At 36.8% G+C, this 13,725-nt stretch overlaps 2 protein-coding genes across 2 annotated transcripts; one reads left to right on the forward strand and one right to left on the reverse strand.

Annotated features, from left to right (window-relative positions):
• On the forward strand, window positions 1-7,280 carry LOC111009764 (kinesin motor protein-like protein). The gene is made up of 14 exons (XM_022282969.2): window positions 1-188; window positions 275-348; window positions 485-732; window positions 1,045-1,266; window positions 1,853-2,044; window positions 3,198-3,302; window positions 3,419-3,496; window positions 3,614-3,695; window positions 4,282-4,444; window positions 4,980-5,309; window positions 5,660-5,878; window positions 5,966-6,530; window positions 6,775-6,840; window positions 6,925-7,280. Exons 3-14 carry the CDS (start codon window positions 538-540, stop codon window positions 7,105-7,107), a joined length of 2,400 nt encoding a protein of 799 aa, XP_022138661.1. The 5' UTR covers window positions 1-188; window positions 275-348; window positions 485-537; the 3' UTR covers window positions 7,108-7,280.
• Window positions 7,281-8,545: 1,265 nt separating this feature from the next.
• On the reverse strand, window positions 8,546-13,702 carry ESD4 (Cysteine proteinases superfamily protein). Its single transcript, XM_022282970.2, has 9 exons — window positions 12,345-13,702; window positions 12,152-12,228; window positions 11,984-12,077; window positions 11,786-11,884; window positions 11,221-11,313; window positions 10,998-11,117; window positions 9,794-9,897; window positions 9,581-9,653; window positions 8,546-9,209 (listed from the first exon to the last, which is right to left on the reverse strand). The coding sequence occupies exons 1-9, from the start codon at window positions 13,203-13,205 to the stop codon at window positions 9,147-9,149; spliced, it is 1,584 nt and encodes a 527-aa protein (XP_022138662.1). The 5' UTR covers window positions 13,206-13,702; the 3' UTR covers window positions 8,546-9,146.
• Window positions 13,703-13,725: the final 23 nt, after the last annotated feature.

Below are 13,725 nucleotides of genomic sequence, written 5' to 3' on the forward strand. Positions count from 1 at the left end.
TAAATTAAAAAAAAAAAAAAAAGAAGTTCGGCGAGTTTGTATATTTCCCATTCCCCCCTTCCTTCTCTCGACGAGATTAGGGTTTTTCATCCTCTGTTCGATTCAGATCTGATCTCTGATTCCGATCTTTGGATTCTTCAATCTACAGATCTCGGCATTTCCAACCTATTCATTTCTGGTCAAATTTGGTACGTTTGGGACGTTCGCAATGACCTGGAATTCTTGATGATTTTTTTTTTCCGTTGTGACTTGAATCTGATGGTTTTTGTTGCAGGTTCTGAGGATTTGAATTTCGTCGTGGTGTAATTCCTTTCATGTCCTGCTTCGAATTCAACCTTTCTCCTCACTGTGAGTATTCCATTTCGTTGCTTGGTTAAACTCGGGGGATCGGCTGGGTGTTTTCATGTGGAATGTTGATGTTGTTGTCGGATTTTGAGTGCTTTTGCGGACTTGATTGAATTGGTTTTTTATCTTTTGGATGAAGCGTTGTCAAACAGATCTTGAAAATTGGCTCCGCAAAGACGTTCGCAGCGCCACATGGGCGGCCAGATGCAGCAGAGCAATGCTGCGGCGGCGACCGCCTTTTACGACCACGCTGGCGGTGGGACCCTGCATAATGCAGGCCCCAATAACGACGCTGGTGATGCGGTCATGGCTCGGTGGCTCCAGTCCGCTGGCTTGCAGCATCTGGCCTCTCCCTTGGCGGCTGATCACCGCTCCCTCCTCATGCAGGTACGATGCTTAATATTCGCGAACGTTACCTTATGTTTTTGGAATACCAACAAATTTGGCGCGAGAGTAATGAATCAGCCTTGAGTATTTAGTGTCGAGGTCCTTTCTTTTCCCTTTATTTTCTCAGCACATGCAAATTTCAAGTTTTTGAGGTCGAACGTAGAATTAATGGTTAACAGGCAGCTCAGTTTAATTTGGGGGATAGTTGTTCTGCACTTAAATTTATTTCGTTGTTCAGTTGATGTTATACGTGGTTTTATTTGTTGTTTCTACCATAACAATTGAATTTACCCTTCCCCTCCAATTTCCTAGGGTTATGGAGCACAATCTGCAGAAGAGAAACAGAGGCTTTTAAAATTGATGAGAAACCTTAATTTTGGTGGGGAATCTGGATCTGAACCACATACGCCTACAGCCCAAGCTTCAGGAGCACTTGGTGCAATGGATGGCTATTATTCTCCAGATTTTAGGGGAGATTTCGGTGCTGGACTCTTGGATCTCCATGCTATGGATGATACCGAACTTTTGCCTGAGGTATGCTGATTAATTAGGGTTCTTGATTTTTATGGACGAGAGATTTTTTACGTAATCATGATTATATATGTGCTCCTGGAGGCATATCTTAGGTGTTTTCCTATTAACCACTCAGCGCTATAATCTAGCTAGTTGCTTGATTGGGAACATTTCTGTAAAGAACAAGAACTGTTGGGCGTTGATTTGATTTCATTATTATTTATTTTCTTTGTGGATTTTGTGCTTGCATAGAAATGAAGCTACAGAGAGCTTCCATGTAGCAAGAGTGCTTTTCTATATGGGAGATGCGGGGGGTTGGTGGAGGGGGGAGGATGGAGGATGGGTGAGGGGATCTAGGGAGATACAAAGATAAAAAGAGATGCCTCCATGACCACAACACAAGAATTACTCATCTCTACTTTTATTTGGAACATCACATTTTATGTTTTTAAGCACTATTTTTCTTATACAAATGTTTTTAAGCACTATGATATCTGTTACTTGATGCCATTGTATGAAAACTCACATGGTAATTATTTTTTATGGGTTTTCTCCTTGTTTTGTTTATTTTTGCATTTTATTTTTTAATAGATTTTTTTCCCACCAGCACGTTATCTCAGAACCATTTGAGCCTTCACCATTCATTCCTAGTGGCACTAGAACATTTGACGATGAACTTAATATAGCTACCACCAGGCAGCAAAGAACCCAAGCTGATGAAGATGCCTTGGCTACATTGCCTGTGGTTGAAAAGGAGAATGTTGCCAGAGAAACTAACGTGGCTAAAATCAAAGTTGTGGTAAGCTTCTTATAGTTGCATCAGAAGACTATTTGTAGAATACTAACTAGAAATCCTTTGCATATGGGTGTTATCATTTGACTAATTTTTCTAGAGATTAAACAATGGTGGAGTCACGGAGGTTTTATTCCAGCCTTTTCTATTTCTTATTTTTCATTGGTAGATCTTCATTTTCTTTCTCCTGGTCTGAGCGGTAGTTCAATTAGCAGGTGATAGCTATTTTTTGGGGGTGTGGCATTTGTTAATGTCGATGCATATAGAGTGCATGCCTTGTTAGAACAATGACTTATATCTAAATTTGTACACTGCATGTTTTTCTTCCGTTCTATTTAGTAAAAAAGAAACCCATTGGAATCATTTTTTTTCTTCTGGTAATTTTCTTATCTTTTTTAAGTTTACGGGATCATCTAATTTAGTATTTACGGATTTGCCTGAGGTTTAAATTTTTGGCTTCAAGGATTTCTCCTTTGGATCATAAGAACACACTAAGGCCCGGAGTCTTTACACCTCATGTAATGCTTTTAAGGATAACATTGATATGCCCTATTCTTGAAATTTAAAAATTCATTTATGTACCTCATGTTAATACACCATCAGTTGCAGTGATTAAACTCATTACTGCTAAGTGCTAAGGCTCAAGGAACTTTAAGGACAAAATTTGAAGAGTAAGCCGGGGTCTATTAGTGATGATAACCTTAACATCATTATTATCATCACTAATAGAGGAGGTATTATCATCACTAAAAAAAAAGATGCTTTATAATCTTATTGAGGAGGTATGGGTTTTCTCTATCCCCCTCCATTTCCTACTACATCAGAAATTGTGGAAGGATTAAGATGACCTTCTGTGAGGAGACGTTATCGAGGCTTTAATGGTCTGAGTTCTATGATGTTCTGGTTTGTAATATTGGAATTTAGATTCAAATTTGTGCATCTAAATCTTCGTGTAGACATAAAATTCATCTTTTCATTGCCAATCTTTTACTCGTCACCTTGTCTATGCCCATAATTTTTCCTTTTGAAAAATAACGTGTTACATATTAGTGTTGTGCCCTTAATTTACCCTTGCTTCTTAGATTGGCATTGGTCTTCATGTAACAACTAGCCTTTATTTTCACATTATGTTCTTCACATGTAGTGTATTGTGTCTTAGGTGCGGAAGAGACCATTAAACAAGAAGGAGGTTGCTCGCAAGGAGGATGATATTGTAACAGTTTGTGATAATGTCTGTTTGGCTGTTCATGAACCAAAACTAAAGGTCTGTTTCCTTTGATTGTGCCAAATTTTAATATATAATTTTAGTTTAATTGTTTGATGGTGGCGTTGTTTTACTCGATCATAATTTCTTTTCTCCCATACTTTACATTGAAATAGGTGGACTTGACTGCATATGTGGAGAAACATGAATTCTGCTTCGATGCGGTTCTTGATGAGCATGTTTCCAATGATGAGGTAATGGTTATGTACTATTTTTTCCACTTTGAGTGTTGCTTAGAAAATAACTTCTTATGTTGTTCAACAATTTTGTAGAATCTTTGTTTGAACTGATGTGAATGATTTCTTAAATAGGTTTATCGGGTTACTGTGCAACCAATTATTCCCATCATCTTTGAACGGACAAAGGCTACATGTTTTGCTTATGGCCAGACTGGTATGCATAAAATCTGATCCACTTAATGATAATTTGGTTTTAATGGGGTAAGCATGTTGATGAAAATTTTTAATCATCTTATGATCTAGATGGTTGTTTTCATGTTTGCATACTGGTTGAATTGTAGTTCACATATTTGTATTTCTGGCGAACTCTGATTTAGCTATTTCTAGTGATTTTTGTTTTTATGTATTCAACTGAGGGGGATTTTTATTGAATTTACTGAATAATGCTCACAAAGGAAAAAGTTGCTCCTATTTATATGAGAAGGGCTATGGTAAAGAACCTGGAAACTAAGTAACAGCTAGCTGATAACTAACTAACTAACAGCTAGGTAACAACCAATTTACCTGCTGTAAAACAGTTGACTAAAAGCTAAAGGCTTTAAACTAAAGTCTTAAAGCTACTAGCTTACAAGAAGTTTACAACAGGTGGAAAAAGAACAAGATTACAATCAAGATCTGAAGATTTGACAAGAATTATTCAAGAAAGATGCTCTACATCATTTTTTAAAAACTATTTTTGATTCTGTATACCCCTTTATTACCATGAAGTTAGTCTAAAAAGCTTTTTCTACCTAAATCAGGCAGTGGTAAGACATTTACAATGCAACCATTACCTCTTAGAGCTGCTGAAGACCTCGTTAGATTGTTACATCAGCCAGTTTATCGCAATCAGAGATTCAAGTTGTGGCTTAGCTTTTTTGAGATATATGGTGGAAAATTGTTTGATCTACTCAGTGACAGAAAGTGAGTGTTTAATTTTATTCTCTCTCTCTCTCTCTCTCTCTCTCTCTCTCTTCCCTTTTTTTGATCTTAATTGTTCTCTAGGAGAAAAAAGATGTGGTCTAAGATAATCTGAATTCTTTGCTATTCTAGTATTTTGGTCCCCGTAGGTTTATTTTAGTCCTTGTCCTTATACTCCTCCCTGTCATTAATTATCCAATTTAATTGTAATTGAAATAGGCACGATGTCATGAGGAAGCGGACATAGTTCTTCTTTAAGTTCCTGTAGACATGCAATCCTATAATATATCGAAGTTGCCTCATCAGCACGGATGTGATATCAACTTTTGGCTATAATTTTGTTGGATAATCAATGTTAGTGACTGAATTGATACATTTATGGACCAAAATGAAGTGAATGAAAATACAGATCCAAAAACGTCATTCCTTTTGTTCAAGAGTCCAATTGCTTAATTGAATATTATCTTGTATATTTCTTGCATTTGTTTTCTTTTTCATGCATATAGATGTTCCAGAAATTGACTTTTTTCTGTAATAGGAAGCTTTGCATGAGAGAAGATGGGCGGCAGCAGGTTTGTATTGTTGGACTTCAAGAATTTGAAGTGTCTGATGTACAAATTGTCAAAGAATATATCGAAAGGGGAAATGCAGCAAGAAGTACGGGTTCCACTGGTGCCAATGAGGAGTCTTCTAGGTCCCATGCTATTTTGCAACTTGCTGTTAAGAAACATCCTGAAGTGAAAGATTCGAGAAGGAACAATGACGGAAATGAGCTGAAAAGTGGGAAGCTTGTTGGGAAAATCTCTTTTATTGATTTGGCTGGCAGCGAAAGAGGGGCTGATACAACTGATAATGATCGTCAGACAAGGTACTTTAGATTTATTTTGTCTTCAGATTTTTATCCTCTGGTCTTTTGTTCCTTACTAAGGTTTTTTAATTTTGAGACTTGAGAGGGCACCATCTTGGCTACTTCTTTATTTGGTAGCTGTAGATGAAGTATTTTACCAGTGTCTGTTTTGTCATAAATTGATCATCGTGGTTTAATACATGTACATGATTTAACTGCCTCGAACCTTTGCAGTCCAGAATGTTGCTTGAGATAATTCTTCAATATCTTTTCTGATTCTGTTATATATTTAAATATTCCCTTCAACTAAATTTCTACACTGATTAATAATGCTGCAATTTGTCTATTTTGTTTTGTTGGAACCTTTGCAGGATTGAGGGAGCAGAAATCAACAAAAGTCTTTTGGCTTTGAAGGAATGCATTCGTGCCTTGGACAATGATCAGATTCATATACCCTTCCGTGGAAGCAAACTCACAGAAGTGCTCCGTGATTCATTTGTTGGCAACTCGAGAACTGTTATGATATCATGCATTTCTCCGAATGCTGGTTCATGTGAACACACTCTCAACACTTTGAGATATGCTGACCGGTATGCTCTTCTTTTACATCCTAGGGTTTATGCGATCCATAAATCGAGCTTTCATTTGACTTTGAAGTTACTCTTGAATAAAATCAGGGTCAAAAGTTTGTCCAAGAGTGGAAATGCAAAAAGGGATCCGGCTGTTAGTTCCAGTCAACCAACAACTAGGGATGTTTCTTCAGCCTCGTCTATTCCAGTTCCCACTGAAGCAGAAGATGTTAATATGCTGCGCCAAGAGGTGAAATTAGGGGAGTTGGGAAGAAGGGTCGCAGAGAAAGAGAGTCTCTCCTCTTCTGACTTTGAAGTGCCAACTACTGCTTTGCCATCAAGCAATACCTTTCATGTGCGAGATGACAAGGAGCCGCTTGAAATGAAGAACACTCATGGTGAACCAACTGGTCGAAAGATTCCCATGTATTCACAGAACTCAACTGATGCAGAGGAGAAGGTGCAAAAAGTGTCACCACCTCGCAGAAAATCATCCCGGGATGAAAAATCCGAGAAGTTGGGGAGCTGGCAGAAGAAAGACAGCGGTGTGACTGATCTCTCAACTGCAAGCTCCAAGCAGTATGGTCCAGGAAACTCTAACACAAATGATGCCGGACCCAGAAAGTATGAACCTGAGCCAACTCCCGATGGCAATATTAATGCAATACTGGAGGTTGGCTTCCTTTTATCCATTAATATTTAACTTTATTGTGTTTTCTTGTTCCCGCTCATGCATTCCAATTGATTACTCGGAGTACGGCTCAATTTTTCACCATATCAAAGAAAAATGTTTCTTGTTTCCAAAAGGAAAAACGGCTTAATTGCATTGTGTTTATCATGGAAGTGGCTGCATAATTTTTTCTCCGTTTCCCACAGTGATTCAGTTATTTTATGACGTTTCATCAAAACTGTTGCAGGAAGAAGAAGCGTTAATTGCTGCGCATCGAAAAGAAATAGAGGATACCATGGAGATTGTGCGCGAAGTAAGTTAAAAACTTTTTCAGAAGTTAAAATTGATTCTCTTTTTATTTCATGTGTAATGGATGGTGTGTTCGTTTGGATGTCAGGAAATGAAACTGTTGGCAGAAGTGGATCAACCAGGCAGCCACATTGAAAACTACGTGACCCAGTTGAGTTTCGTGCTGTCTCGTAAGGCCGCTGGTTTGGTTAGTCTTCAAGCACGCCTCGCAAGGTTCCAGCACAGACTTAAAGAACAAGAGATACTCAGCCGAAAAAGAGTACCGCGTTAGGGTTGGTGGATGAGAGTTTGTTTCCCCGTTCCCGTCCCCGACTCCAACTCCAACTCCTAAGCTGTATCCTGCTCTGCTTTCTTCTTCATCTCATCATATTATATAAAATCATTAATCATTGATTTGTACATTTCGAGCTTGAAAAGATTGGAATTGAATTTGCTTGCTCTCTCTCTCTCTCTCTCTCGGCCTCGCTTGACCTTTCATATTTATTTATACAACTTCTAAGCATCTAACAACCATAACCGAAGGTATATGTGTGTGTGTAAATGTAATATGTTTATGTTTGATGAAATACCATATTTTTTCCTTCGTTGTTTAGTAACTTAGTTTCGCAGGTGCAAGCGACCATTCCCTCAATTCAAGGATGTTTGGATGATTGGGCGCCAATTCCTTTTCACATGTAACACTTTAAGGTACTGCTGATAACCATTATGTTTCTCGTTTTTAGCTTTTCATTTTGGAAAAATAATAATATTGTGTTTGATAACCTTTTTTTATCCTAATAAATTATTTTTAAAAATAAAATATATTTAATAATGTTCTCCGTTTCTTAAACAGTTAGAAATGTTGAGAGAGATTAAAAAGTGATCAAATTACAAATTTAACTCTAAGTTTTAATTTCATTCTTATAGTTTGGTTAAATCTTACCTTTTTTAAATTGTATTTTACTAGCATCATTTATTTTATTTTTTTACTCAATCTTTGTCTAGAGCTTCGAATGAGACTTCATATTGAAACGCAGACTCACATGAAAAATTTACATAATTTATTTTATATTTTTACTCAATCTAAGACTCAAAAAATCAACTAGTACAATTATACAATTATTAATAACAATGTAGATGATTTATAAAATTTTAACTATAAAGACTAAATTGAAATTCAATTTAAATTATAGGAACACTAAGTCAAGTCTAATTAGAGATTGAATCGAAAATTTTAAACTTACAAAATTGTAAGGACCAAATTCTATTTTATAAATAGTTTAGTAGTTAGATGGATTGAAATATATTAAAAGGAATTTTTTAAGAGAGGAGGTTTTACAAAGATTGTCCCAAAAGAGAGGTTTTACTAATGGCTATGAAAGTATTTTTGAAAATTGAATGTGTTAATAAACAATCACGTTTTCCTTTTTAAAAGAACATAAATTGAAACCTGAATATATTAAAAAACAATGACATTTTTTATAAATATAAAATAGAAAACAGTAGCAAAAAGGATCGTCTAACATCTTGTTAACACCCCATTTATATTTTTACTATCAAACAACTACAATTTCCTCACTCTTCAAACTGTTTTTTTTTTCAAAATTGAAAACACTATCATACAGTCTCCAATTATCTTTGTGAAATTTCAACTCTGGACGCTTTGAGACTTGTCAAACAACCCTTGATTTAATTAGACACGTGATAAATTTTAATTTCAAGACATGCAATAAATTTAAAAACCACTATGCAACAATTTATGATTAGCGAAAATTTATCCTCCGAAACAGAGCTGCATGTTTCGTTCAAACAATATAGAAAAAATATAAAAGCCTAAGCCTAAACTTTGGTGTAATGTGCATCAAAAGTCAAAGCTGCATTATTCCTCATCACTGTGCAGACCTGGCACATTCGTGGACTCTAACCTAAAGCTGAAGCTAAAAAGGGAAAAAAAAAAAAAAAAACCAAAACGACTTAGTCTTACGACCAAGCACTAAGAAACAACCTTGCAAAGTTGGCTGCCGTAGCTGTCTAAGGTCACTCTCTAATCTTACAGACATAAAAAAACTTAATACATGAAAAAGAAAAAAAGATTAAATAATTCGAATACATTTAAACTATGTTCGGGATGGATTCGGACGAGATGAATTTTCTTCACTTACCATATCAATATAAAGTGGTTGGGCAAATTACTGGGTCCCTGCCCACCAGAATTTGCTTTGAAGGTTTCTAAACTCGCTAACTGCAGAAGAATATCTGATCCATATGGCAATGTGAAGAAACTTTTTTAGCAATTATGGGTATGGTTGAGGTCTACTTTTATGTATGTAATCAGTCAGCTCTCAATTTCAAAATTTCCTTTGCTGTTCTAAGTCGGAAATAAGGCATATGTCCCTACAAAAAGAAAGTACAATTGTAAGAATCCGATAAAGCATATATTCAACACTTTATGGGTTAATTATCTACTGTGTCCCAAAACTTTCAAGTCGTTTAATAGGTCTGTCTAACATTTTTAAAATTTCATGGACCTACTAGAAACAAAATTGACGTTTAGGACCCCAATTAGGTACTTCTCAAAATTTAGGGGGGACTTAATAAGACAACCTGAAAGTTACTTAACCTAATAATTCATATCATAATCGAAACATAAGTCCAAGGAGGTAAAATACACATTCAAAGCCACCGCTTCCCTAAAAACGACTCCGGATGGTTTGACTTGTAAGTAATCAGAAATGCACGTGTAAGAAACTTCCAACCATATTTACCTGCTTGAAACAGAGATTCAAACCTCTGCTATAAAAATCAGCATATTTGATCATAAACATGCCACAGTCAAACCTGTTTCAGTTGAAAGAATTGTAAGAAAAAATGCAATGTATATGTAAAACACATTTTGTTCTGCTTTTCAGTAATTTTTCAGAATAGAATAGATTATAGACAAGAAACAAACATTAATTCAAAAGGTAAGTAGTACTGACCCATTTTCTTGCTCAGGAAGGTCTTCGACAAATTCTTGTGTCCAAGAACTGATATCAATATCTTTTCCACTCTTGTCCTTCACCTCATCTACAAAATATCTCGCCTAGTACAATATGATCAAAATTATAAGTTGACTTCCAATCCAATCTTTTTATAGAGTATTGTGCAATATCAAATTCTGTCATGAAAACAGCATCGAGTGTATTCAAGGTTCAAGGGACACTAAAACTTAATGATGTAAAAAAGCTTCTTCCAGTCTAGGCATCAGATGCAAGGGCGTTAGCCCAAGTAAAATGAGGTGCACAACATATGTAACATAACCACAAATAGTAATCAGTAGAAAATTATACCCAAACAAAATAACTTTCTTAAGGATATGCAGATAAATGCAAAAACAAAGGAAAAGGATAAATATGTTCTAAAAAAGGGAAAAGAAAAAAAGAGCGAGAGAAGAAGAAAATTCTCAGAGATATATGTAAGAAAATGAAGAGGGTATTAGGAAATTCGAAAAACTTTCGACCTCGTCAAGATGAAATAAAATGCAAGAAACATGCGTCACTCACCTAAATGCATGTCATAATTGCAGCAGTGTTCAAGGCAATGACAGATGCATGCCATGGGTTGGTGGAAAGTAATATAATTTGTGGTAATGACAATGAAAATTTATAAAGGGGAAAGAAAAGTAGGAGAAAGGTTAAAGAAAGAGAAATTATAGAGAGAGAGAAATGTTAAGAGAGGGGAAAAGAAAAGTTGTAGAGGGAAAGGAGAATTTTAGAGACATAAAAGTTTGAGAGAACAATGTTTTGGTCGAGGGAGTGATGTTAAAGAGACAGGGAAAGACAGTTATAGAGAAAAATTTCAGAGAGTGAAATCTCACAGACATATATATGTTCGAAAGAGAAAGATATGCAAAACTGAGTCACATATGATTTCTGTTCAATGACCAGTTTTCTAGTGGATCTACTTCCAAGGCATTTCAATTTTACTACCATGTTTTTAAAATGTAATAAATCCTCCTCAGTACACATTCAACACATCACACAGTAATTATCAACCTTATCTAATAAATCCTCCTCAGTACACAAGAGTAATCCAGATACCAAGTACGCCCTAGATGTGTACTACCATGAAACTACCTTCCCAAAAAGTTCAGGAACCATACAAATGAAGCAACGAATTGCAAGGAGAAAATACAAAGCATACCAATATTTTTAAAACATGAGAATCCATTCCCCTGAGAGAATCAAGATACTGAAACTTCTTCTCCTTCTTGTTGATTACTGCTAGGCACCAGTGTACTTCTCTATGGATGGGAACAAATATCTAAACAAGTTATTAAATTGGGTCAGTGACAAAATAATTCATGACATACCTCAATGGTCACTGTTTAGTTGAATAATAGAGTTTAGAGGGGGCCGAATATTACTTTATCACAATCGATGAGTTCATATCTCAACTTCTTTTGGCTGGTCCATCTTCTAACAGATTTGTAATCATAGCCATTCCTTCCATTTATCAACTGTCAGCAACAAGAAAGGAAAAACCGACCTAAAGTCAAATCATCACTATTGAAACATGGACAAAAAGTAGAAACCACACTTTCATTAAGAACAAAAGAAAAATATTTATATATGTAAGAGAGAAATGTCTGAGTGAGAAACATAAGAAGAATGTTACAATTTATTGCGCGGAATGAAAACCATTTATGCATAAAAGAGGACTCCTTTTCATGGTGCAATTCCCTCAAAAGCAGTTTTCAGGCCTGGACTGACTTACAATGCTATACATTTTGTAAACTCAAATGTGGCCATAAAGGCAGTTAAACAGCTCAATTTCTTATAATTATAAAATTCAGGAATGTAAAACCTTGCAATCTTAAAGTAAATGCACATAGTGAATGTATGGATAGTATGACAAAAATAATTAATGGGTGATTAAATGACATAAACAAAAAGAAATTACAGTATAAAGTCCAAGTAAAGCTATCCAACCTTTTTATAGAAAAAGGTATTAAAGAAATGGCATTTCAAATACTTCTCTGGCTCCCTTCTTTCCCTTTCTTTCAGCAACTCAAGATACAAATTAATCACCTACAAAGGATAAATACAAATTATATAAACAATCAAGGATATTATATTATTTTATTTTCGCAGATGCATGAAGAGGAAACATATTAGCACAAAGAATACCTCATCGTTTAACCAGGCACCTGGTCTCAGACACTGCAAAGTTTGCCCACTAATCTCAATATTTGAATTCTCATGAGCGACCAAAACCTTCCTCCTACATAAATGAACAAAAGTCATGCAAAGAACAAAATGCACTGCATGAAAGATTATAAGTTCATCACAAAATACCGGTTAGTAGAGAATGCACGTTCAACCTCAGCCTCCTCTTCCTTTGTAAGAGGAGTAAAAAGATCCGGTGGAATCTCCTGGAAAAAAAGAATACGTTTTCAGTAGCAGAGAAGTGGTGAAATTCCATTATCCAGAACAAGAGTTTGGAAGGAGAAAAAGAAAAATTAAAGACTATAGAAGTAAAGAAACGTACATCGAGGGGCTTCTTCTTTGGTGTTTGCGATTGAAGCAGTAACCGACGCTTCTCATTCAGCTTGATTTCGAAATCCAAGCTTCTCAACCTCGATGTCCGCTTTTCCACACTCTGCAGCAATTTCTTGTACGCAGAAACGCTGGACATGTCCCGTTCCAGTGACAAAGCCCCAAGCATTTTCTCAGCGTTCTCCATCTTCGAACTGTCGTTCTTCAAATCTATAACATCGTAAGACGACGATGGCTGATGAACATCCAACATCTTCACGTCCAATTCCTGCACTAGAGGCCTCTGGTCCGAAAACATTGACCTCCCATCTTGCTTGTCAACTTCAATTACCTCTACTTCCTCCTCAGTCTTCGAATCTTCAGAAGCACCTCTTTCAGTTTGCGTGTCTGAATCCAAATCAATGACCTCCTTATCCTTCGATAAGCACCGCAAAGCAGCAATTGCACGACTCTTGGCAATCCGGTAATTGTACGACAAGATATTCCCGACGTCATCTCCAGCCTCGTCCTGTTCCAAACGGTCGCCATTTTTTGACTCCCAAAACCTATACAAGCTCTTCGAGAGCCCAAATTTGAGTATTCTGCAAGGGCCATGGACTTCTCGACGCAATTGCGACGTCTCCTCGGGGTACCGGGAGAGCCTCGCCACCGTAGAGTTCGATGAGACAACTGGCCGATCCGAAGGCATAGTAGAAAATTTAGGTTTCTTCGATACGTGAAAATCCGGTGATCTCAAAGACCAATACGAACGATTGAGGCTCAAACACTCGTCGTCGCGCTTACGGTTGCTGGTTCGGGCACCCATTAGTAGCCACGGAGATGAAATCAAAACCCCTACGACATCGCATCTCATCAAATGAAAACCATTTCAGACAAAACGAAACTGAGAAAACTAGGGTTTTTGCGCGGAACAAAGAAGCCGGCAAAACCCTAAGGGCCGAGGATTGGATACAAACTACACGACCTATGGAGCCAAAATGAAGCTCAAACGTCGGAACTTTCTCAAGCAAGAACTCTGAGAAACGGAAGGCCAAAGCGAAAGCAGCAGAGAAGAGAGTGAAGCCGAAATTCAAATGGGAAGAGAAGCTGGGAATCGATTGAGATACAGAAACGGAAATCGTATCTGTAATTGGCACGAGTAGATTTCAGAGTATCGATTTGGAGAAGAAGTGAGTGAGTGACGTTTCGATCTGCAAAACAAATTTCTATGAAATTCTCTCTTTCGATTTTGTGCGTTCGTCGTGTTTGGTTTCGCAGAAAGCTTCACGCGCCCACCTCGGCGTCGGCTCACGCTGTCGCCAAGTGTCCCTTTGAATTAAAGCGGGGTTTCTCACTCTCCCACATTTCACAAACTATATTTTCAAAATTGTCCC

The sequence above is a fragment of the Momordica charantia genome (assembly GCF_013281855.1).
Source record: "Momordica charantia cultivar OHB3-1 chromosome 7 unlocalized genomic scaffold, Mcharantia_2.0 BLBB01000007.1, whole genome shotgun sequence".
Classification (NCBI taxonomy): Eukaryota; Viridiplantae; Streptophyta; class Magnoliopsida; order Cucurbitales; family Cucurbitaceae; genus Momordica; species Momordica charantia.

Bases quoted from the DNA above. Each gene is read 5' to 3' on its own strand.
- ESD4 (XM_022282970.2), bottom strand. From the start codon at position 13,205: ATGAGATGCGATGTCGTAGGGGTTTTGATTTCATCTCCGTGGCTACTA. The intron at 11,314-11,785 runs GTTGGATAGCTT...TGTTGCTGACAG, and splicing joins ATACCTTTTTCTATAAAAAG to TTGATAAATGGAAGGAATGG. The intron at 9,654-9,793 runs GTCAGTACTACT...CAACTGAAACAG, and splicing joins CTTCCTGAGCAAGAAAATGG to GTTTGACTGTGGCATGTTTA.
- LOC111009764 (XM_022282969.2), top strand. From the start codon at position 538: ATGGGCGGCCAGATGCAGCAGAGCAATGCTGCGGCGGCGACCGCCTTT. The intron at 733-1,044 runs GTACGATGCTTA...CCAATTTCCTAG, and splicing joins ACCGCTCCCTCCTCATGCAG to GGTTATGGAGCACAATCTGC. The intron at 5,879-5,965 runs GTATGCTCTTCT...GAATAAAATCAG, and splicing joins ACTTTGAGATATGCTGACCG to GGTCAAAAGTTTGTCCAAGA.